The sequence below is a fragment of the Chiloscyllium plagiosum genome, chromosome 5 (assembly GCF_004010195.1).
Source record: "Chiloscyllium plagiosum isolate BGI_BamShark_2017 chromosome 5, ASM401019v2, whole genome shotgun sequence".
NCBI lineage: Eukaryota > Metazoa > Chordata > Chondrichthyes > Orectolobiformes > Hemiscylliidae > Chiloscyllium > Chiloscyllium plagiosum.
This window is the reverse complement of record NC_057714.1, coordinates 119235479-119261014: the sequence shown is the minus strand read 5'-3', so window position 1 is coordinate 119261014 and position 25536 is coordinate 119235479. Positions and strand designations below refer to the sequence as shown.

The following is a 25536-nucleotide window of genomic DNA, read 5'->3' as shown; positions in this document are numbered from 1 at the left end:
CGTAAGCTGCCTTCTTCCTTTTGATGAGAAGCTCCTCTATTCTCATCATCCAAAGGTCCTTAATCTTACACCTTCTTACCTGTCTCAGAGGAATAAATGTGTGCATCATTTGCAACAACTGCTCCTTAGCCAGTCTCCACTGACACTGTTTTATAAACATTGAGAAAAGGAAAAAAATGAAGAGTGGAAAAATACAAGTGATATAGGATTCTATAGTGAGAGGATAAGGGAGGCATTTCTGCAGCATGTAACAGGAAATCATACAACAGCTACAAGACATCCTCTTAGGTTAGGGAGTCAGCCAGAAGTCATTATTCACAGAGGTACTTAAAAAAATGTTAGACTTCAGAGATTAAGAGAAGTAAATACAATGTAGGACCTCCACAGCAATAACTTCAGAATTGCTTCCAGTGCCATTTGCAAGTGACCATAGGAACAGGAGAATCAGTCAATTGATTATGTGGCTGGTGAAGTAGTGTAGGCGAGAGAGTATCAGATCACTGAAATGTTTGGGATCAGTTCTGGGTAGCTATCATCTGCAGAAGCTGGATAGGTAACATCTTAAATAAACTGATATCCTCTCAGGGGGATTTCCTGTCTTTGAGAATTCCCTATTTTTATACTCCATTTATTTTGACAAAAGGCCAACATTCCATTTGCCATTACCAGTTGAATTCATATGATAGTATTTTTGTGATTTGTGAATGAGAATTCTCAAATTACTATGTGCTATAGGTTCTGCAGTCTTTCTCCAGTCAAATTTAGTTCCCTTTACAAGAAAGCAGCTTACAATTTGAAACAAGAGAATTAAAGTCAGAAAGTGGGAAACCACAGGATTCAATTATCCAACTTGATTATTAAATCATCAAAGAACTATAACAAGTTATTCAAACATAATTTATCCTTCATTAAACAATACTGATTCTGATGCATTGAATTTGACTTTCGGAATATCCTGCTATTAATTCGTTAATAATGGATTTTAACATTTTCCCAATAATGGAAGTTATACTAACTGGTCTGTAGCATATCTGAACTTCTAGAGACATTTGATAAGGTGCTGCACAAAAGGTTATTACATAAGGGAAGATCACATGGGGTTAGGATTAATTTATTAGTTTGGATAGAGATTGACTAACCAACAAAGCAGAGAGTTGAGATAAATAATTGGCAAGATGCATCTGGTGTGGTGTCACAGGATTTGATTCTTGGGCCCCAACTGTTTACAATCTATATTAATAATTTGGATGCAGGGATAGAAAGAAATATAGGCAAATTTGCAGATGACACTAAAATAAGTAGGAAAGTCAATTGCAATGAAGAAATAAGAAATTAACAAGTGGATACAAATAGATTAGGTGAATGGACCAAACTTTGGCAGATGGAATTTGATGTGGATAAGTGTGAGGTTGTCTGTTTTGGTTGAAAGATTCGGAAGACTACATATTATGTAAATGAAGGGAAACTTCAGAGTGCTTCAGCGCAGAGGGATCTGGGTGTCTTTGTGCATGAACTGCAGTAAATTAGTATGCAGGTACAGTAGGTAATAAGCAAGACAAATATAAGTTTGGCATTTATTGCTGAAGAAATATCTGATTGACCACTGCATGGATTCTATCCAAACACAAGCTAGTAATTGCATCCTCAGATTGTTATGGACAAGGCCCGACCCCTCAAAACACTTTTAAACAGGTAGCCCAGACCATAGCTTTGCTATTTGTTTCAGGGAAGTGTATAGTGGATATTTCCAGAGTGAATTAGCTGGTCAGACTGCTGAATTTTAAACAAAAAAAACGTGTTTACAGAATTACGGAATGAAACACACCGAACCGAAAATAGAATACTTAAATAACTTATCCTATCCAAATGATAGGACTAGAACAGCCTTAATGATGCTTTTCCAAAATACTCGCAACAATCCCAATAAACAGATCCCTTAGCACAAAGAGTAAAAATGACACAAAAAGCTTACAGGTTACAAAATCAGAAGGGCAGAAGGAGTTGGAGAGTTTCAACTGTGACTCTGACTTAACAAATCCCTGAGCTGAACTGTCCTGCCCAGCTAGAGAGTTGGCCACACCCCCTTGATCATACCAGTTTTTTTTAAAAGACTTGAAAACTTTCTGCCTGAAACATTACCTGTTAGGTATAAATAAAAGGGCCCCAGAGAACCATTCCAATATCAGACATTGGGCAGCGCGGTGGCACAGTGGTTAGCACTGTTGCCTCACAGTGCCAGAGACCCGGGTTCAATTCCCGCCTCAGGCGACTGACTGTGTGGAATTTGTACATTCTCCCTGTGTCTGCGTGGGTTTCCTCCGGGTGCTCCAGTTTCCTCCCACAGTCCAAAAATGTGCAGGTTAGGTGAATTGGCCATGCTAAATTGCCCGTAGTGTTAGGTGAAGGGATAAATGTAGGGGAATGGGTCTGGGTGGGTTGCACTTCGGCGGGTCAGTATGGACTTGTTGGGCCGAAGGGCCTGTTTCCACACTGTAAGTAATCTAATCTAATGATGGAACCCTGGGTCATTTCGAACCTCTCTGAAAAACATCAAGGACAACATGACCTTGTAAAAGGACCAGCTTTGTGACAATATACCTAGCAGATCATAAGCTTGTGATTGTGGTAGAAAGTATTTTGTTTTCATTCGTTTTAGAAGAACATCTCTTTTTGTTACTCGTGGGGAGAGATGGCCACATTTCAATATAGTTAGATCCTACAATATGTCATCAGTATCTATTTCTTCAGTATTATTCACTTGCATTGTCAGAGCAAATTTGAATTTCATTAATAAGTACATATATCTCTGAGTGTTAAACTTTTGTATTGTTTCTAGGAAATCTAGCCTGGGACTATGGATTCGAACAAGGTAAACTTTTGAACCAGAAATTGAAAAATGCTTTGTTGGTTGGCATGAGCATTATGCAGATAGTAAATATTTGAGAAATCAAAGGTATGCTCCTTCTCCTTGGTTGATTCTGTCAGGACATAAGCTATTTGCGTTTGAGGACTGATGTCAGAAAAGAGGGTATAGTTTTATGCTCTCTCCGATGACCAGTTTTATTACATCTCATGCTGAGAATCATCCTTTGTTCTAGCTCTCATGACAATCACCTTGTAACCTTATCTCCCATTCACATCACCTTTGGCATGGATCCACCCTTGGTTTGAGAGCTAAGGTGGTGTAATAACACATACAGCCATCATCTCTCTGGTGGAAGTGTTGATCACCATGGTTGATTAACTTCTGATTAACCAGCAGCTCTCAATGGATAGGATCTCTGACCTATGGGAGCTTTCTCATAGTGGAAGATCTGTTACTGCCCTTTCTAGTCCCTGAGTAGCATCCAATGCGTTAAGCCAACCCAAAGGGAAGGTGACAGCCTAAAGGTATTATCACTGGACTGTTAACCCAGATACCCAGGTAATGACCTGGGTTTGAATCCTGCCATGGCAGATGGTAGAATTTGAATTCAATAGACATCTGGAATGAAGAGTGGAGAGTGTGGTGCTGGAAAAGCACAGCAGGTCAGGCAGCGTCCGAGGAGCAGGAGAGTCAATGTTTCAGGCATAGGCCCTTCCTCAGGAATGAGGCCTCATTCTGTTAATTCTCCTGCTGTTTGACCTGCTGTGCTTTTCCAGCACCATACTCTCTACTCTAATCTCCAGCGTCTGCAGTCCTCACTTTCTCCCAACTGGAATGAAGAGTTGAATGATGGCCATGAATCTATTGTCAATTGTCAGACAAATCCATTTGGTTCCCTTATATCCTTTAGGGAAGGAAACTTTCATCCTTACCTGTTCTGGCCTCCATGTGACTCCAGACCCACAGCAATGTGGTTGAATCTTACCTGCCTTCTGGGCAATAAATGCTGGCCTAGCCAGTGACACCCTCATCCCCTGAATGAATATGTTAAAGACATGAGGTGACATGGGGCTCTCACTTGGTACCCTGACAACAAACAAAACCTCATTAGCCTCTACTAAATTGAAAATCACATGCTACCTGGTTTTAGTTAACAGGTTTATTTAAAAGTGCACAGCTCAGGAATGCAACTTTGGCCTTATTTAAAGAATAACATTTTTATTAAATTAAAATTAAAAAAAGTCCTCTTCTGCTGTAGAAACTTTTAACTTGTTCCATGTTGTTTTCATTGTGTGATACAAAGCTTCAAATATTTTGATTCTTTTTGAAATAAGAACTTCTATTTTCTGTTTTCCACTAACAACAGCACTAAAGAAGGAAGCATATAGACAAGCTGTAGACATTGTTGATGAAAATGAGCCTGAATGTAAGTGTGAATATAAATCAGGAATAATCTGAATAAACCAAGTGATCTTATAAACTACACTTTATGTGGTGAATAGCCAATATATCCTGTCGCTATTCCAAAACTGGTATTGTAAATATACAGTGTTAAAGTTTCAGCATGTTACCATGAGTCTTCACTTTGCCCATTGTGTTTTTATGGAAGGAGCAGATCATATCTAGCAATTTTGATGGGCTGCAAATTTCTTCAGCAGTCTAAATGAACCACCTGTTCTTACATGGTTAAAATCTCTAGTGAGATGTTTGAAGGCAATATATGACTGTTCAATATCATTTGATCAGAGAGCATTTCCCTTACAGCTATAAACTGAGACGATTATGTTGTTGTGAACTTCCAGTTTTGAAACTGTGCCTCAATTTGGATTAGGTGTAATCGGCCAAGGTTTGCTGTCTGACTGCAGGCATATTATTTTCCCATGATGTCCACGAGTGTGCTGCACTTGCTGCAATCTCTCTAGTTCTTAGACAGAGTCACAATCTTTGGATTGCACATATCCGAGGGCATTACCCTTTCCTTCAATAGAGGCAGCTGGTGGGATGTTTTAGGGACCTGAACAGTGTGGGCTGATGATAGGATTTGAGGCAGAATCGCATGAAAAGGTGTACGTTAATGTCAGGAGCAAAGAAAGAACAAAGAAAATTTACAGCCCAGGAACAGACCCTTCAGCCCTCCAAGCCTGAGCCGATCCAAATGTACTGTCTAAACCTGTTGGTCAATTCCTAAGCATTTGTATCTCTCTACTCCCCACCTACTCATGCATTTATCCAGACACATCTTAAATGAATCTACCATGCCTGCCTCTAACACCTCTTTTGGCAATGCGTTCCAAACGCTCACCACCCTCTGTGTGAAGTACTTGCCGCGTGTATCCCTCTAAACTTTCCACCTCTCACCTTGAAAGCGTGACCTCTCGTTATTGAATCCTTCACCCTGGGAAAAAGCTTGTCTCTATCCATCCTGTCTATACCCTTCATAATTTTATAAACCTCAATCAGATCCCCCCTCAATCTCCTTTTTTCTAATGAAAATAAACCTAACCTACTCAACCTCTCTTCATAGCTAGCACCTTCCGTACCAGGCAACATCCTCGTAAACCTTCTCTGCACCCTCTCCAAAGCGTCCACATCCTTTTAGTAATGTGGCGACCAGAACTGTACACAGTATTCTGTACACAGCAACTCACTGTACCTCTTATACATCTGCTGACGAGGCAAGTTTCTGAACAAGCTGAATGTTGAGAATTCTCAACAGAGATTCAGAGCAGGTACTTGCACAGCTGACTGTGAAGTGTTTCCTTGTTGCTTGGCACTGAGCCACATATAGTCATGCTGCACTCCTCCCCTCTTCCATGAGCATTGTATTCAGCACCTTTCAAACCCTCGTCACTATCAAAATGCCCTCAAAAGGTTTTTCCTTTCTTAGTTCCCTCCCACTCCATCTTAGTGTTGTCCCAAGTTCCACAGTTGGAAGGAGTTTGCTCAGCAGTGGACCCTTTAACCCTTGAGGTTTGATCAGGTATCTCCAGGAGGTGTTTGAGTCTGGATAGCCCAAACATGTTGAAGGATTTCTTTCCAAAGGCTAGTGACCCTCTGTCTTGAAATTCCAAATGTCGGAGGGAGAAAGCATAGAGGTGGAGCCAGAGGGCTCAGCAACCTCTGGAGTTTCCTGAGATCAGACTTCTCAATGACATGTATGTGACTTTTCCTCTAGCTGGGTGCCCCTTAGTAGTGCCCTATCTCCTAGTAAGAAAAGGGCATCTGGAGTGCAAGCCAGTCTCCCCGTACCCCCTATCACCATACTTTCGTTTTTGAGGACCAGTGGCTGGGGTGATGGAGAGCAGCTGTGTGCAGTAGCCAGTCGATCTAGAGGAGGCTGCGCCTATCTATCCTTGGCAGCTACCCACCTGACAATGGAGGCATCCACATGATGTTATACTTGGGCCATCTGAGTCTGCACAGTGTAGCTGTATTCTGCAGCCTCTGTGCAATAAGGGGTGCTGAATCCCAGATGCCTTTTGCCATTGTTGTTCCTCCCTGTGCATGTGGACAGTGTACCTGATTGCTGATCGCATGGTCATGTCCTACAAAAGCTGAGCAGATATCTGGTCTCCATGGTCTTTCAAGTGCTAGTGACCTATGGAATCTCTTCCTCAACCAGCTGAGGAGTTATTGCAGTGTGGTTTTCATCAGCTTATGCTTCAAACATTCAAAGCCTGACTTTCCATTGAGATGTCAGTTTCTGAGATAGAGGGTGGGAGGAGGCAGCTATGGCAATGTTTCCCCAGAGTCCTTTGTACTGTCATTCTCAGTGGGTGAAGAGATGCCTTTTGCCAGAACAGGTTATTTCTCTGCTGAGGTCATAGACGCCCTGACAATCTAACTACCACCCTTGACATTCAATGTTGTTACCATCACTGAATCCCCCACTATCAACTTTTAGGGGCTAGCATTGATCTAAAATGCAACTGGATTCACCACATAAACATAGTGGCTACAGTACATTGGTTTGGCCACTGTTGGATTATTGCATGCAATTCTGGTCTCCTTGCTATCGGAACAATGTTGTGAAACTTGCAAGGGTTCAGAAAAAGACTTACAAGTATATTGCCAGGGTTGAAGGGTTTGAGCTATAGGGAGAGGCTGAATAGGCTGGGACTGTTTTCCCTGGAACATTGGAGGCTGAGGGGTGACCATATGGAGGTTTATAAAATCATGAGGGACATGGATAGGATAAACAGACAAGGTCTTTTTCGTGGGATGGGGACATCCAGAACTAAGGGATCAGTTTAGGGTGAGAGGGGAAAGATATAAAAGAGACCTAAGGGCAACTTTTTCATGCAGAGGGTGGTGCGTCTATGTAATGAGCTGCCAGAGGAAGTAGTGGAGGCTGGTACAGTTGCAGCATTTAGAGTCGTAGAGTCATAGAGTCTTAAAAAACATCTGGATGGATCTATGAATAGGAAGAGATGTGGGCCAAGTGTCAAGTGCTAGAAAATGGGACAAGAATAGGTTAGGATATCTGGGTAGGATGGATGCACTGGACCGAAGAGTCTGTTTCTGTAAAGTGCTGTATATCTCTATGACTCTATGAGCCAATCAGAGGCTAGGAATACTGCCGTAAGTAACTCACCTCCTAACTCCCCCAAGTCTGTCAACAAGACACAAGTCAGGAGTGAAATGGAATATTCACCACCTGTTTGGATGGTTGCAGCTCCAAAAACATTCAAAAAGCGTTACCTCACCCAAGCAGCCCACTTGATTGGCACCACACCCAAAAGCATACATTGCCTCCACCACTGACATTCAGGAGCAGAAGTGTGTATCATTTACCAGAGGCACTGCAGAAAATCACCCAAAATCCTTAGATAGTGCCTTCCAACCCTATAACCACTTGCATCTACAAAGACAAATGCAACAGATAGATGGGCTTCAGATTGGTTCCACAGGTTGGCGCACCATTGAGGACTGAAGGGGCTATACTGCGCTGTAATGTTCTATCTTCTTTGTTCTAGATAGGTGGAGACATCACTCATGCCTCTCCAAGTCACTCACCATTCTGACTTGGAAACATGTCAGAAATATTCTGACTTGGAAACATGTTCTTTCACTGTCACTGGGTCAAAATCCTGGAATCTTGCATCTCTAAGGGTATTGTGGGTCAACCAACAGCAGTGGTTCAAGAAGTCAGCTCACCACCACCTTCTCAAGGGCAATTAGGGATGGCAATAAATGTTGGCCATCTAGGGATGCCCACATCCCACGAGTGGGTGAAAGATAAAATTACCCCGACAATAGGGTTAATATGAACATTGAAATGCAGTGGAGAATGGAGCTTCTTTGGATGGTGTGGCATGCATGTCTCAGCATCCCCCGCAGGATTGGTCCCAGTCCTTTCCTATAGGGGCCAAGATTCTCTCCTCAAAGTAGGTGAGAAAGTCCTGCGTCACCATATAGATTATCCTTGTCAAAAATGAATTGGATAGTCTAATCTGACATTGAAAGGAGGCACTGAGAAATACTTATGTCACCTTATGTTTACTCTTTCAACAAACTGTTGTAGCCATAATGGTCCACTCTCTAAACTACATCTAGGCCTCCTTCTGTACTTTATCATTTTATAATTATATCATAAAATCAGAAGTTGTATGACACCAGATTACAGTCCAATGGGTTATTCGAAATCCCAAGCTTTCGGAGCGCTGTTCCTTCATCAGGTGAAGTGCTCATCCAAGTACTTTTTAAAGCTTATGAGGTTACTCATCTCAGCCTAACCAAATGCTTTACATCCCCAGTATGACCTCCCTACTCTTACAATCCTCACCTTGCTGATGAAGGCAAGTGTCCAATACTCTTTCTTAATGGTCCTCTTATCACCTTCTAACCCTAAGTTCTTCTGAGCTTCCTAGTGTCTTGCCAGTCAGTGAATAATTCCTCATCTTGTTACATATTGTTACCCTAACGTATTACATTACAATTGCTACTTGCTCTTCCTCCTTACATATTTCAGTAGATGTATTTATCATCTGGTGATATTTTGACAGATGAAGATGAAGCCTATTTCCCTTGTATCTGCCATTGTTGCCCTGAGAAAAAAACAATGAAAATGGGAACAATAAGATACAAGCTCTTATATAGTGAAAAGGTTACCAACTTTGGAACAGAAACAGAAATTGCTAGAGAAACCTAACAGGTCTGGCAGCATCTATAGACAGAAAGCAGAGTTAACCTTTCGGGTCCAGTGACTCTTCTTCAGAACCCACTTTGGAACTTCACCTGAGAAGAGCAAAATGACTGGATAGAATTGTTGAAGATTGTATGATATGTATTCCCAGGAAGAGTAAGTTGTCATGACCAGATATCAACAGACTGTAAATCTTCAGCCATACCCAGTTAGTTATGTTGAACAAATATTTATTCAACATTGTAATAAAAGCTGATGGTAACATGCAATGTGAATTCTAGTCATGTTGGATCGAAATTGTTAGATTTTTATTGATGATTGGTTAATTTATTAGATGATTGGGCACATCTTTAACAGATTCCTTTCTCTTTCTGTTAACAGACTTGTTATCACCAGAATTCTTTAAAACGGAATTTGCAGAAGATGTAAACTTGAGTTTTCTCTCTCCAGAAAGGTATTATAAGCCACAGCCTGTAACTAAAGGTATGTTTTACAGTAAGAAGAATTGAATTGTTCACCACATTTTTTATATGTGGAAGGCATCTATTTATATGAATAGATTGAACATTTGATGGGGTGGAACTTTCCCTTCTTCTGGAGATAGTGAGAAGAGTAAATAATTGGGTGAGTTTGTCCTGGCAAGATGGTCATCTTCTTACCAATCCACTAATCACAAAGAGCAAGAGAGAAAAATACGTGGAGAGAGTATGGCACCTAAAAAAGTGGGAGAGATGAGAACCTTGTACTTCATAAAAAGCAGGAGAGAGGGACAGCAGCTCCATAAAAAAATCAAGAAAGAGAGCAGGAGAGAGACTGATGATAGAAGCTTCTCAACCAATGTGAGATAGTGGAGACAGTAGCTTCATAAAGAGAGGGAGCGAGCACTTGGACAACAGCTTCTCAAACAATGTAGGACAGTGGGGAAAGCAGCTTCACAAAGAGAGGGAGCGAGCACTTGGACAACAGCTTCTCAAACAATGTAGGTGAGTGGGGACAGCAGCTTCATAAAGAGAGGGAGCGAGCATGGGGACAGCGACTTCTCAAACAATGTAGGACAGTGGGGAAAGCAGCTTCTGAATGAGGAGAGTGGAGCACCATGAGAAGGGCTGTGCTGGCTTAGGTGATGAAATCCAATAACAGAGAGCTCCTTTAACCTATTTCTTACTGTCAGAATTGAAGTGCAACTTCACAGGAAAACAAATAGGTTATTGATGTGTATTTCTCCGGTGCCTGTTTTGATTTTATATCAAGAGATGTCATTACAACTGAAGAGCAAAATTAAATTAATTTAAAATATTTAACATGCAAATTAACAAAGTGAATAGAATAGAGGTGGCTGGGCAAGTGTTGTTTTGTAACTTTAGTATGAGGAAGCTGGTGGTGCCTGTATGATCCATGGGGAACACATCTGCAAAGAGTGTTGGTTGCCAAGGAAATAGGCTCAGTGTTGATGAGCTGCAGTCTGAACTTCACACATTGTAATGCTTCAAGTAGGGGAGAAAAATCTGAACACTGTGTTTCCGGAAAATCACATCTCTCAGATAGATTACATTAAATTCGACAGGTGGTCTTAAGGTCTTGGATTCATAGAGATCTACAGCTCAGAAAAAAGTTGTTTGGCCCATCAAATCTGTTAATCCATTTTTCAGCACTTGGCTCATAATCTTTATGCCTTGGCATTGCAAATGCTTCCAGCCTTACCAACACCCTTTGGTTGTTTTTATAAATGACCTGGAGGAGGGTGTAGAAGGGTGGGTTAGTAAATTTGCAGACAACACTAAGGTCGGTGGAGCTTTGGACAGGGACGAAGGATTTTGTAGGTTACAGAGAGACATAGATAAGCTGCAGAGCTGGACTGAGAGGTGGCAAATGGAGTTTAATGCGAACAAGTGTGAGGTGATTCACTTTGGTCAGAGTAACCGGAATGCAAAGTACCGGGCTAATGGTAAGATTTTTGGTTTTCGTTGGAGAGAAGAAGATTGAGAGGTGACTTAATAGAGACATATAAGATAATCAGAGGGTTTGATAGGGTGGATAGGGAGAGCCTTTTTTCAAGTATGGTGACGGCGAGCACAAGGGGGCATAACTTTAAATTGAGGGGTGATAGATATAGGACAGATGTCAGAGGTAATTTCTTTAGTAAGGGTATGGAATGCTTTGCCTGCAATGATAGTAGATTCAGCAAATTTAAGTACATTTAACTTGTCATTGGACAAGCATATGGACGTACATGGAATCATGTAGGTTAGATGGGCTTCAGATTGGTATGACAGGTTGGCGCATCATTGAGGGCCAAAGGGCCTGTACTGCGCTGTAATGTTCTATGTTCTATAAAACATATTCCTCACATCCCCATAAAACCATCTGCCATTACACTCAGTTTATGCTTCCTTCCTTCCAGTCTACCCTATCTATGCTCTCCATAATTTGATACATCTCAATCATGACCCTCCCTCAGTCTCCTCTGCTCCAAGGAAAATAAATCAAGTCCGTCCAATCTCTCTTCATAACTGAAACTCTACAAGATGCAATGCTGAAATTCACCAAAGACCCTCAGACAGTATTTTCAAAACTCATGACCACTTTCATCTAGAAGGACAAGGGCAGCAGATACATGGGAACACCACCATCTGCAAGTTTCCCTCCAAGCCACTCACCATCCTGACTTGGAAATATATCACAGTTCCTTCACTGTCACTGGATCAAAATCCTGGAATTCCCTCCCTAACGGCACCTACAGCAGGTGGACTGCAGTGATTCAAGAAGGTAGCTCACCATTACCTTCTCAAGAGCAATTAGGGACGGATGATAACTGTTGGTCAGCCAGTGATGCCCACAAATCACAATGTTTTTTTATTTAATTAGAACCAGAGTCCTTTAGTACAGGGGTCAGTAATCAGATAAATGATAGGAAGTTTAGAAAGATTTAAGGAAGAATCATTTTACCCAGAGGGTGGTGAGTATCTGTAACTCTGTCTGAAAGGGAGGCAGAGGCAGGAATCATCACAGCTGTTCAGAAATATTTGGATGAACATTTGAGGTGCCAAGGCAAGTGATGAAAAATGGAACAAGGATTAATAGATGCTTGATGACTGGCATTTGACGATGGGCTGAGACACCTCTTTTTGTGCTGCAAAACTCTTTGGCTCTGTGATTCTAAGTAATAATGGTAAAATGGTTGAAGCTTAAGGCTCCTTACTGGAATGCATTTGAATGAGATAGATGAGTTGACAGTGTTATGAAGGCGTAGCGGTGTACTGTACCTTTAAGAGAGTTGAAAATATAGCAAGGACTTACAAAGCACAGAGTCCTGAACAAAGTAACAATGTAACACTTGATCAAAACAAATATCAGCAGATGGGTTGCCATGAAACAAAGACAAATTCAAATCTGGCCAATTAGTTTACATTCGCCCCAAGATACCAAAATCCAATCGACGTTGAAATTATTATTTTGCTAATATTAAAACCAATGAAACAATCTGATATTTTGGGGTATAAAACTGGACATTTTGAACAGTTAGGGGGAGAACTGCCAAAACCAACAAATGTATAGACTGCCAGCTAAAGAGCTCTCTGAAAGGTACCCATCTGTGGGGAGTCTGTGCAACAGAACGTGGGCGGCACGGTGGCACAGTGGTTAGCACTGCTGCCTCACAGCGCCAGAGACCCAGGTTCAATTCCTGCCTCAGGTGACTGACTGTGTGGAGTTTGCACGTTTTCCCCGTGTCGGCATGGGTTTCCTCCGGGTGCTCCGGTTTCCTCCCACAGTCCAAAGATGTGCGGGTCAGGTGAATTGGCCATGCTAAATTGCCCGTAGTGTTAGGTAAGGGGTAAATGTAGGTGTATGGGTGGGTTACGCTTCAGCGGGGCGGTGTGGACTTGTTGGCCGAAGGGCCTGTTTCCACACTGTAATGTAATCTAAAAAAAAATCAGTGCTGACCTGAAGAACATCCACAGAGCAAAATCTACAGAGCAAAATCTACAGAGGAAACTCGGCAAAGCAGACTGGTTTGAAATGTGATTTTTTAAAAAATAAATCTTAATCAGAATTTTTTATCAGATTAGTATTGTAGAGTGGGAGGTAAAAGATCGTTTAAAGTAAAAGGAGTTGTAAATAGTTGTTGGTTTTAATATTCTCTGTTGGATTTTAGGAATAAAGTTGTTAATTTTTACTTTAAATAGTGACCTCTGGGATAGTGTTTTGCTTCTCAAACTTTAAAGCATGGGGTGAATCTTTTCTGTGGTGCTGGTTTAAATTAGCAGAGAGGTTTACCCTGTGAACAGTGAAATAAAAATGAATGATTCTGATTTGTTAGCTATTGGGAAGTATTAGAAACATGAAAGAAGGACACTGCAATTATCATGGGTGCCTTTAATCTGCATATTAATTGGAGTATTTTCCAGAACCTACCAGAGAACAAGCTATTTGAGATCTGGTAATGTGTAATGAGCCACAATTAATAAGAGATTAAGAAGAATTCTATGGGGTAGCAATCATAATATGGTCGAATTTCAAATTCCGTTTGATTTGTGAGTAACTCACATCTTCAACTTAAAGTGGGCTAGCATAAATGAAGAGGAAAGTCAGTAAATGAGGAGTGGCTAACTTTTAGGCGGATGTTTCATAGTGCTCAGTATAAATCTATTCTGGTTAAAAACAAGGACTCTTGAGAAGGATGAATCACCTGTGGTTAACAAAGACGATCAAGGAGTGTCTCCAATTAAAACGTCAGGTGTACAAAAAAGCAAAAACTGGTGTAAAAATTGGGAATATTTTAGGAATTAGCAGGGGATGGTCAAAAAGCTAATAAAAAGAGAGAAAATTGATTAATCGGCAGGAAATATAAAGTGGATGAGCTTTTATGGGTATATAAAAAGAGACTATCTAAAGTAGGTTTAGGACCCATGGGAGATACAGTTAGGGAATTAATAATGAGGAATAGGGAAGTGTTAGAGAATTTAAACCAATGTTTTGCATTGGTCTTCACAATGAAGGACAACAAATATCCCAAACATAACAAAAGCAAAGTGCTAACAAATCAGAAGATGACTGAGGGATGAAGCATTTGACAAACTAATGAAACCAAACTACTAATATGATGCTGCTAAGCCTATTCAAGAAGGGGGAGGGGTGGGGGGAGAGAGACAGAAAGAATGCAAGAAACGGTAGGCCAGTGAGCCTAACATCTGTTATCATGAAAATGATAGAATTCATAACAAAGAAGGAAATAACATTGCATTTAGAAAACTTAAACAGAGTCGGCACGGTATTGTGTTAGAAATGTATGACATATTTGCCTGAACTTTTTAAGGATGCAACTAGCAGAGTTGGTAGAACATAGAACATAGCACAAAGAACTGTTCAGCACAGGAACAGGCCCTTCAGCCCATGATGTTGTGCTGAACATGACACCAAATGAAACTAATCCCTTCTGTCTCCCCTTGGTTCATATCCTTCCATTCGTTGCATATTCATTTGCTGATCTAAAAGTCCCTTAAAAGCTCCTATCGTATCTGCCTTCACCACCCCTAGCAGTGCATTCCAGACTCCTACCACTCTGGGTAAAAGACTTGCCCCACCGATCTCCTTTGAACTTTTTCTCTTTCACCGTAAATGCATGCCCCAATCTATTAGACATTTCAACTCTGGGAGAAAGATTCTGACCATCAACCCTATCTATGCATCTCATAATTTTATAGACTTCTATCAAGTCTCCCTCAGCCTCCACCACTCAAGAGAAAACAGGTTTTTTAACCTCTCCTTATAGCTACTACCCTCTAATCCAGGTAGCATCCTGGTAAACCTCTTCTGTACCTTCTCCAAAGTCTCCATATCCTTCCTGCAATGTGGCAACCAGAATTGAATATAGTACTCTAAGTGTGGACTAACCAAAGTCTTATAAATTTGCAACATCACATCCTGGTTCTTGTATTCAATTCCCTGACCAATAAAGTAGCAGGGTGATTCAGTGGTTAGCACTGCTGCCTCAGGGTCCTGGGTTCAATTCATGCCTTGTGTGACTGTCTGTGTGCAGTTTTCACATTCTCCCTGTGTCTGTGTGGGTTTCTGCCGGGTGCTCTGGTTTCCTCCCACAGTCACAAAGATGTGCAGGTGAGGTGAATTGGCCATACAAAATTGCCCACAGTGTTAGCTTGCATTAGCCAGAGGGAATGGGTCTGGGTGGGTTACTCTTCGGAGGGTCGGTGTGGACTTGTTGAGCCGAAGAGCTTGTTTCTACACTGTAGGGAATCTAATCTAATCTAAAGGCAAGCATGTCCTATGCCTTCTTTCCCACCCTATCTACTATGTGGCCACTTTCAGAGAGCTGTGGACTTGAACCCCAAGATCCCTTTGCACATCAATATGGTTCAGAGTTCTGCAATTAATTGTGTACTTTTCCTTAACATTTGATCTCCCAAAGTGCAGTTCCTCACACTTACTCAGACTAAACGCCATCTGCCGTTTCTCTGCCTATATCTACAACTAATCTACATCCCACTGTATCCTTTGACAGCCTTCTACATTATCCATAACTCCACCGGTTTTTGTGTCATCTGCAAATTTACTAAACTATATATCTACAATTTCATCCAAGTCATTTATATATACACCACAACAGGGTGATAAAGTGGAACTTAAAGATGTAGTGTATTTGGATTTCAAGACGCATTCAATAAAAGGTTATTGCATACAATAAGATCTCATGGTATTTGGGGTAATGTATTAGCATGGATTGAGGATTCGTTAACACACAGACAACAGAAATTCCAGATTAATCATCTTTTTCTGGTTGGAAAGAGGTAATTATGTCCCAAGGAGCAGTCAAGGACCTCAATTATTTACTATCCTTGAAGGAGAGGCTTGAAGGAGAGGGCAGAGTGTAATTCATCCAAATTTGCTAATGATACAATAATGTGTGGGAGTATGTTGTAACAAGGACATAAGGAATTTGTAAGGAGATATTGATAGTTTGAGTGAATGGCCAAAAATGGCAATTGGAGTTTAATGTAACGAAATATGAGGTCACACGTAAGAAGAATCAAAAGGCAGACTCATTTAAGGACTTCAAAAATCTAACACAGGGGATCTGGGAGTTCTTGAATATGAAACACAAAGGATAGCATGTAGGTGCAACAGCTAACTAAAAAGGCCAATGAAATATTGTCCTTTATTGCTAGGGAGTTGGAGTTTAAAAACCAAGAAGTCTTTCACCAATTGTACAGAGTATTGGTGAGGCCACAACTGGAATACTGTCAAGTTTCTAAGAAAAGAGGTACTGGGATTGGAGGAAGTTCAAAGAGATTCACTAAGCTGACTTCTGGGATGAAAATATTGGCTTATCAAGAGTGACAAAACAGATCAGGCTTTTATTCATTAGAATTGAGAAGAATGAGGAGTGATCTTACTGAAATGTATAAGTTCTGAGCTTGACAGGGTAGATATTGAGAAGTTTTTTTTTAACTGGTGGGAGAGTCTTGAACTCAGATATTGAGAAACATTGAGGAGTTGAGGGCTGGCACAAAAAAGGAGTTGAGGCCTGAGGCAGATCAACTGTGAATGGCTGGGCAAATTTGAAGGGTCAAATGGCATACTCCTGCTCTTATTTGTTATTCTCCTAGCTTCTACATTCTAGGTAAGAGGTTGCTAACAAGCAAGACCCTCAAGCAATCAATTAATGGCCACTTAAGGAACCTTATCTCACCACATCCCCTAATTGACAGGTTTCCCCTGACGGAGAAACCAAGGCAACATGCCTGCCGGTTGATGCTGGGTGGAAGACTGCTATTGTGAGGAGATCTACAGGATTAAAGTTATCCTCTGAAAATTGCCACATTCCCACTCCATCTTGATGTGGAAGCTCCTTGCCCATACACACGTGCATACACACACCGAATAAAAAAAAGAAATTATATGGGTCACTCTTAGTTTTCGCGAGGCTAACGTTGTGATTTTAACTTGAAATTTAACTGGCACGTGTGCTTGAGTCAAAATGAGAAAATGGACTGAAAATAAATGGTGTTAAGCCGGATCTTCTTCTTTTTCTATTTTTTTAAAATGTGGGCTGAAATGGGAAAAGAGCTGGTTTAAAAGCCAAAGAATGTTGAAGGATTGCAGTACTTTTTAAAAGCAAGTTACAACACGCATTGCAAGTGTTTGTATTATCACATGCTTATGCACTGGGGGAAGGTTATTGCAGACAGGCTATCACCAGGGTATGCGTATGAAGTGAGATTTGGCTAGCAAAACATAGCTGATGACTGGTCATCAATATCAATGTGATTGGCTCTCATTTAGTTTGTGGATGTGACCTATATGGGCAGAAATCTTCAGATTTCTAGAAAGGGAGGTAGTGTTTCTCTCTTCTTCCCTGGTTAAAAATGCCTAAAATCTAAAAAGAATTGCTGTAATCTGAGCCTTTTAACCAGAAGCTAAGAAACTTTCAGTTTGTGAACCAGTCAGTCTGTGTCTCATACAAGGAAGTGAAAAGCATCCAGAGAAGAAAAATTGATGAACACTAAGTCCTGACAAGCCAGAAGTATCTCTGGAGCTTTCTATGGACAAGGACATTAAACAATCTTGCCAGTTTTTCACCTCTAACAATAATACCATCATTTTGTTTTTTATCTGGGTGTGTGTATGTGTGAATGGGGAGTTTTATAAGGAGGTTAGAGGTTTAACCATTAGAATTATATGTTAATGGTTCATAGTTATTTATTTGAAGTCAGAATGTCTTTTTTGACAATACATAGTAAATCTTGTTAAGTACAGAAACCTGAATCTTGCTTTCCATAAAACAGGATCTAAAAAGACAGCTAAATTCAGGTGTTTTGTTAACTGATAAGTCTTTAACTTTTGTGAAAATTCCTGAAACAGTAGGGAACAAAAACAGAAAATGCTGGAAAAGTTCAGCAGGTCTGGCAGCATCTGTGGAGAGAACTCAGAGGAAGGGAGACTGGACCCAAAACCTTAACTCTGATTTCTCTCCATGGATGCTGCCAGACCTGCTGAGAGTTTCCAGCATTTTTTGTTTATGTTTCTGATTTACAGCACCCACAGTTTTTTTTCGGTTTTCCAGAAATAGTGGGACTTGATTTTCCAGTGAAACCTGACAGTGCACATCAAATAGCATCCATGGTGTTTGATTGATTGATTGATTGATTGATTTATTATTGTCACATGTACCAAGATACATTGAAAAGTGTTGTTTTGCGTGCTATTCAGGTAGATCATACCATACAAAGTGCACCAGGGTAGCAGAACAGCATGCAGAATACAGTGTTACAATTGCAGAGAACATGTAGAGAAAGAGATCTGAATTAGCATTTGAGAGGTCTGTTCAAAAGTCTGATAATAGTGGAGAAGAAACTATTCTTCCCCAGGTCATCTCCTCTGCATGCACACACCAGGTCATCTCCTCTGCACAGAAGCTCTTCACTCTTACAAGGATGCCTTCCTTGAAGAAACTCTCTTCCTCCCTCTACAAGGATTTCAGTGAGTCCCTCTCTCACTGCACACCCCAGGTCATCTGCTCTGCACAGAAGCTCTTCACTCTTACAAGAAACTATTCTTGCTTGTATTCATGCATACCTGTATTCAAACTTTTATATCTTCTGTCTGACTGTGTGTGTGTATATGTGTGTGTGTGTGAGAGAGAGAGAAAGAGAAAACAAAAAAAAACAAAAGATTTAGGTGACTAACAGCCAACATAAATGCATTTCCATTACACTGACCTCTTTAGTAGAAATATTATATTCATGCTTGGTAGCTACTTGCAGTAAAGATGAAGTTTGGTGCAAAAACTATATGGTAACTGACTGCTTCCATTTTTTGTTGACAGCTGAGAAAGCAGAGAGGGCTAAATCTCAAACCCGCCTTGAAAGAGGTAAGCCCTTGGACAGTAGCAGATGCTAAACTGAAAGCCTAAGAAGTACTTTTTTGGTGCTTTTAACATCTTAGTTTTCTTGAGTCATGTGTCCCTTTTGGGCAAGAGGAGATTTCTCTGGAGCTTTCTTCAATCCTCTTGACCACTTTAGTGTAAAATCGACATTCACGGAATTCACACTGTGGGATCATATTCAATTGCGACTGAGTTTGGTGAGTGGTGAAAATTGCTTCTTTATTGAGCATCTGCAGTAGCACAGTTTGAGGCAGCAATGAAATCCAAAATATAATTTTACAGTAGCCTCCATCATTCACAGTTTTTGCATACATTAAACTTTTAGCACTATTGTGTCACATAGTTGTATCGATTGTACACAAAAGATTGCATAACATCTGTCCTGGGGAAGCAGGAGATGGTTTAAGTACTTGCTAAATGCTGCATGTTACTCCTGACGGGATTAGAATGTCTGTCTGCTCTGAGCTTGTATAATTAAGAGGGGTTAGTCCTTGTGTCTTTAAAGTGAGTAACGTTAGTGAAAATACTAGATCTAAATAAGTGAGAAACTTTTAAATATACTAAATAAAAGTATAGAAGATATTAAACTGATGTCTCACAGCTGGGTCGTGAGATTTCATTAACTATTACAGGTTTTGACAGTTCCTACTCGTTTATTCATTCAGTTTCACAGAAGCGCTGTTTTGGTGTTAAGTTTCTTAAAAAGGTTAGTGGCCCTATTTAATGTGTATTTGAAAAGTATGAATCCATACATTAGTACAAGATGGCAGTCCTGAATAAAAGTTAGAAATTGGTAGTGGAAAAGAAAATTTCAGAGACAAAGAGCAGCAAAATGTAGGGACGTGCTGGTGGAGGAAACTGTTTAATGTTCTGCAACCTATTCACATCCCAATAGATGGTTGCTTAGGGCTGATTAATATTATAATCTTTCCATAGTTTTGAGTGAGTTATGGAGACACAATGATGGGGGTAGCATTGTTCTAAGTAGGTTACAGAATTAGCGCTTATTTGGAGTAGCCTTTGATACGGAAGCAGGTCTAAACACTACATGCAGCATAAGGATGATAATAATTGAACAGTTTAAAGAAACAGTAATTGGCTGGCAGCCTAGAAAGAGATGTTTAATTTAATTTATCTTGTAAGAGAAAAATGTACTACAAATATGCAGTTTTATGAATGAGTGGATAGAAACTCGGTATAGTAAACATAGAGCGCTTGTGACTGAGTTACTAAAGAGAATCATAATACAATATGTCACAAAGTGTACAACTAGGAAGATTTTGTCCAATCTTCTGTTGAAATTACAACAGCTAATCAAGAGAACATTGAGGAGATTCCTAGTAGATTACATAAATCTATAAAATCCTGATGTGAGAAGTGAAATGCATGTGTGCAGATGTTGCTTTACGAGTTAACGGCTGTATTTACCTGTGCACATGTGTGTAAGTATTGGACATGTATGTGTGCATATATGTAACCAATAAATTAATGTTGACCTTTTGCAATGCCTGATTAGGCATACAGACATGGAGACTCCTTCATGGTTTGGTTTGATAAACCAAAGAAATATTAGCCAGTTTTATAAAACAGTCATTTATATTAATGAAGTAAAACAAAACAATGAACTGCAGATGCTGGAGATCTGAAACTGAAATTGAAATTTCTGGAGAAATTCAGCAGGTCCGGCAGCATTTGTAGGTAGAAAGCAGAATTAACATTTTGTGTCTGATGACTCTTAATCAGAACTGTTATCAGTGAGTAAAACCTAGTATTTATGTTGAGAGTGAATAACTAATAACAGGACCAGGTACAGGGTGGGTACAAAATATGGATGGATAGAATCCAGCTGTAAAGTCATTGGATTTGATGTTGAGTCCTTGAGTCCTTGAGGCTGCAGGGTCCTCAAATGGAAAATGAGATAAGACCATAAGACATAGGAGCGGAAGTAAGGCCATTCGGCCCATCGAGTCCACTCCGCCATTCAATCATGACTGATGGGCATTTCAACTCCACTTACCCGCATTCTCCCCGTAGCCCTTAATTCCTTGTGACATCAAAAATTTATCAATTTCTGCCTTGAAGATATTTAGCGTCCCAGCCTCCATTGCACTCTGTGGCAATGAATTCCACAGGCCCACCACTCGCTGGCTGAAGAAATTTCTCCGCATTTCTGTTCTGAATTTACCCCCTCTAATTCTAAGGTTATGTCCACAGGTCCTAGACTCCTCGCCTAACGGAAACAATTTCCTAGCGTCCACGCTCTCCAAACCATGTATTATCTTGTAAGTTTCTATTAGATCTCCCTTTAATCTTCTAAACTCCAATGAATACAATCCCAGGATCCTCAGCCGTTCCTCATATGTTAGACCTACCATTCCAGGGATCATCCGTGTGAATCTCTGCTGGACATGCTCCAGTGCCAGTATGTCCTTCCTGAGGTGTGGGGACCAAAACTGGACACAGTACTCCAAATGGGGCCTAACCAGAGCTTTATAAAGTCTCAGTAGCACAAGAGTGCTTTTATATTCCAACCCTCTTGAGATAATTGACAACATTGCATTCGCCTTCTTAATCACGGACTCAACCTGCATGTTTACCTTTAGAGAATCCTCAACTAGCACTCCCAGATCCCTCTGTACTTTGGCTTTATGAATTTTCTCACCATTTAGAAATTAGTCCATGCTTCTATTCTTTTTTCCAAAGTGCAAGACCTCGCATTTGCTCACATTGAATTCCATCAGCCATTTCCTGGCCCACTCCTCCAGATGTTCTTCAAGATTGTTTTGAGGCTTGCTAGACACTGCTGCAGGCCTGTGACAGAAACGTTGGCCAAGGCACATGGTAACTTGTTCAAGTGGCAGGCAACTGAAAGCTTGTGGACAAAATGTAGGTGTTCTGCAAAGTGGTCACCAGCTCGCATTTTGTCAGTCCAATGTACAGGAGACTACATTGTGAGCAGCTGTGAACACTACAATGTTATGACAGTGGTTGTTTTTGGCACATTCACCCAATCTCACATACAGCAAGGCTGATTGTTACATTGCATTCAGTACTGCTCACCCATTGTCTCTAGACAGAGGGTGGCGGTGGAAGGTTATTTTTCAGACTGGAAGCTTGTAGCCAGCAATGTGCCCCACGGATCGGTGCAGACCCCACTGTTGTTCGACATTCATATAAATGATTTGAATGAAAATACAGAAGGAATGGTAAGTTTATGGATGATACCAAAACTGATGGTTTAGAAGATTATCTAAGAGTACAGCAGTGTCTTAATCAACACCCAGTGGGTGATGGAGTTTAGTACAGATAAATGCAAGATTTTGCAGTTTGGTAAGACAAACAGGAGCAGGACTTACATATTAATGCTAGGATTTTGGAGAGTGTTGTCTAACAGAGAGACCTTGTGGTGCAGGTACACAGTTCCCAGAAAGTGGTGCACAGGGTTTGAAGAAGATGTTTGGCACCCTGCCTTCATTAGTTAGTGCATTGAGTACAGGAGCTGGAATGTATAGCTGTACAAGATATTGGTGGGCAGGAGGCTGGAAGAACACGGCAAGCCCAGCAGCATCAGGAGGTGGAGAAGTCGGCACTTTGGGTGTAACTCTTCTTCCAGACTGGGTGTGTGTGTGGGGGAGCTGGAGATAAAGGGGGAAGCGGGAGCAGGGTGGTGAAGTGGGGATAGGTGAAGACAGGCAGTGGGTACGACCTGGTTGGTCAATGGAAGGAATGAATCCAGTTGGTTGCAGGAAGCAGTGGAAGGAAGGGGGAGGGGCTGGGATAGGAGTCAGGGCATGGGGAGGGAGCTTATTTGAAATTGGAGAATTCAATGTTGAGTCCTCCGGTCTGTAGGGTGCCCAGGCAGAAAATAAGGTGTTGTTCCTCCAGTGGGAACCGTGGTTTGCTTTGGTAATGGAGGAGGCTAAGGATGGTCATGTTGGAAAGGGAGTGGTTGGGGGAATTGAAATAGGAGGTGACTAGGAGGTCCGGTCAGCCCCTGCGGATCCAGCTGCGATGCTCAGTGAGCAATTTACTCAGTGAGTTTACATTCAGTCATCCCAATGTAGAGAAGACCACATTGGGAGCACCTGATGCAGTAGACTAGGTTGGAAGAACAAAGAATAAAGCACAGCACAGGAACAGGCCCTTCGGCCCTCCAGGCCTGCACCAATCCAGACCCTCTATCCAAAGCTGCGGCCTATTTTCTAAGGATCTGTATTCCTCTGCTCCCTGCCCATTCATGTATCTGTCTAGATACATCTTAAATGATGCTATCATACCCATCCCTACCACCTCCGCTGGTAATGCATTCAGGCACACCACCCTCTAAGAGAAGAACTTCCCACGTATATCTCACCTAAACATTTCCCCTCTCACTTTGAACTTGTGACCCCTAGTAATTGCATCCTCTGCTCTGGGGAAAATGTTTCTTGCTATCCACCCTGCCTACCTCTCTCATGATTTTGTAGGCCTCCTTCTTTCCAATGAAAATAATCCTAATCTACTCAACCTCTCTCCATACCAGGCAACTTCCTCTGTACCCTCTCCAAAGCATCCACATCCCTTTGGTAATGTGGCAACCAGATCTGTACGCAGTATTACAAATGTGGCCGAATCAAAGTCTTATACAACTGTACAGAGAGAGGCAGGTGAACCTCAATCTCACGTGGAAGGACTGTTTGGGGCCCTGGATGGAAGTGAGTGGGGTGGTGCACCAGCAGGTTTTGCATTTTTTTTGTTTGCATGGGAAGTTACCTGGGAGTTTGATGGTGAGAATGGCATGGACAAAGGACTGTCAGAGGGAACAGTCCTTGCAGAAGGCACAGAGAGGTGGGGAGGTGAAGATGTTATTGGTGGTGGGGTCTATTTCCCTCCCTTCCACTGCTCCTTGCCACCAACTGGATTCATTTCTCCCATTGACCAACCAGGTCGTACCCTCTAACTGCCTTTACCTATCCTCACCGCACCATCCTACCCCTGCCTCCTCCTTTATTTGCAGCTCCCCCTACACCCACCACAGTCCTGAAGAAGGGTTACACCTGAAGCATTAGCTTCTGCACCTCCTGATGCTGCCTGACCTGCTGTGTTCTTCCAGGCTCCTGCATGTCTACTTTGGATTCCAGCATCAGCAGTTTTTTGTTTCTAACCAGGACACTGGTAGGGCCACATTTGGAGTTCTGCATACAATTCTGGTTACCTTGCCATATGATGTAAAAAAAAAATGTAAAAGGATGTAAAAAAGATTTACAAAGATGTTACTGAGACTTGAGTGTGGAATAAGGAAAGAGTATGACTTTGTTCCCTGGAGAGCAAGAAGCTGAGGGGTGACCTTATAGAGGTCATCAGAATTATGAAGGACATGGATATGGTGAATTTCCAAGGTATTCTCCCCAGGGAGAGGATACCAAAACTAGAGGGCATAGGTTCAAGGTGAGTGGGGAAAGATTTAAAAGGCTCCTGAAGGGCAACCTTTATACACAAAGGGTGGTGTGTATATGGAAGTGATAGAGACGAGCAGTTATGACATTCAAAAGACACTTGTATAGGTATATGGATAGGAAAGATTTAGAATGACATGGGCCAAAAAAAACAAAGGGGATTAGTTCAGTTTCGGAAACCTGGTCACCATGGATGAGATGAGCTGAAGGGTCTGTTTCCGAGCTGCACACCTCAATGACTCTATGACTGTCCTCTTAGTTCTTATTATCACTTATTCTGCTTTTCCTTTGGCCTGGCCTGCTATCCATAATCTCCTTGTTTACCTGCCCCTTTCATACCTCTCCTGCTTTGGTCTACACCTCCATCTATCTACTCACCTCTCTCCTCTTGAACTCTGACATTATCATAAATCCCACTTTCTGCCAGCTGTTTACAGTTCTGAAGAAGAGTCACTCGACTGAAAGTATTAACTCTTCTTTTATCCCATAGATGCTGCCAGATGTGCTGAGTTTCTCCTGTAATTTCTGTTTTTGCATTAATGAAGTGATTGCTCGGAATAATACCCAAACACAATTAAAAATGGGTGTACGAGAGTTATAGAGTTGTACAGCATGGGAACAGACCTATCAGTCCAACTTGTTCATGCCTTTTTGATATCCTAGCCTGATCCATCCCATTTGCCAGCATTTGGTCCATATCCCTTTAAACACTTTGTATTCATGTACCTATTGAGATTTATTTTAAATGTTGTAATTGTACCCAGCTCCACCACTTCCTCTAGCAGCTTGTTCATACACACACTACTTTCTGAGTGAAAAAGTTGTCCCTCTGGTCCCTTTGAAATCTTTATCGTCTCACAAGTTGCATGTCTTTCTGTGGCTGCATCCCTGCTCAACTCCAAGCCCCAATGTACTCTGTACCAGCACTCAACTGCTCCAAGGCCAGCATGCCAATCTCCGCCCAGTCAGCGCAGACCCTACGTTTTCTAGTTGTTTTAAGCAAATGTAAGATGGATGTTCCAGGAATGATGCAGTTGGCCCAACTACTCAGTTTTAAACAAAACAGAATTTATTTTACACATGAACAGAAGAAAACCGAATTTAGAATAATGTAACTATTTGAAAACCTAGAGCTGAAAATGTGTTGCTGGAAAAGCGCAGCAGGTCAGGCAGCATCCAGGGAACAGGA

The 25536-nt window shown here is 41.3% G+C and overlaps 1 protein-coding gene across 1 annotated transcript in view; it reads left to right on the top strand.

The window, feature by feature from the left end:
* Window positions 1–25536, top strand: part of LOC122550372 (plectin-like) — a 63004-nt gene that overhangs the window by 15516 nt on the left and 21952 nt on the right. Inside the window, exons 7-10 of the mRNA XM_043691098.1 lie at window positions 2837–2869; window positions 4233–4292; window positions 9393–9494; window positions 18853–18897. Of these exons, the coding sequence (XP_043547033.1) occupies window positions 2837–2869; window positions 4233–4292; window positions 9393–9494; window positions 18853–18897 (240 nt within the window). The remainder of the gene's footprint in view (window positions 1–2836; window positions 2870–4232; window positions 4293–9392; window positions 9495–18852; window positions 18898–25536) is intronic.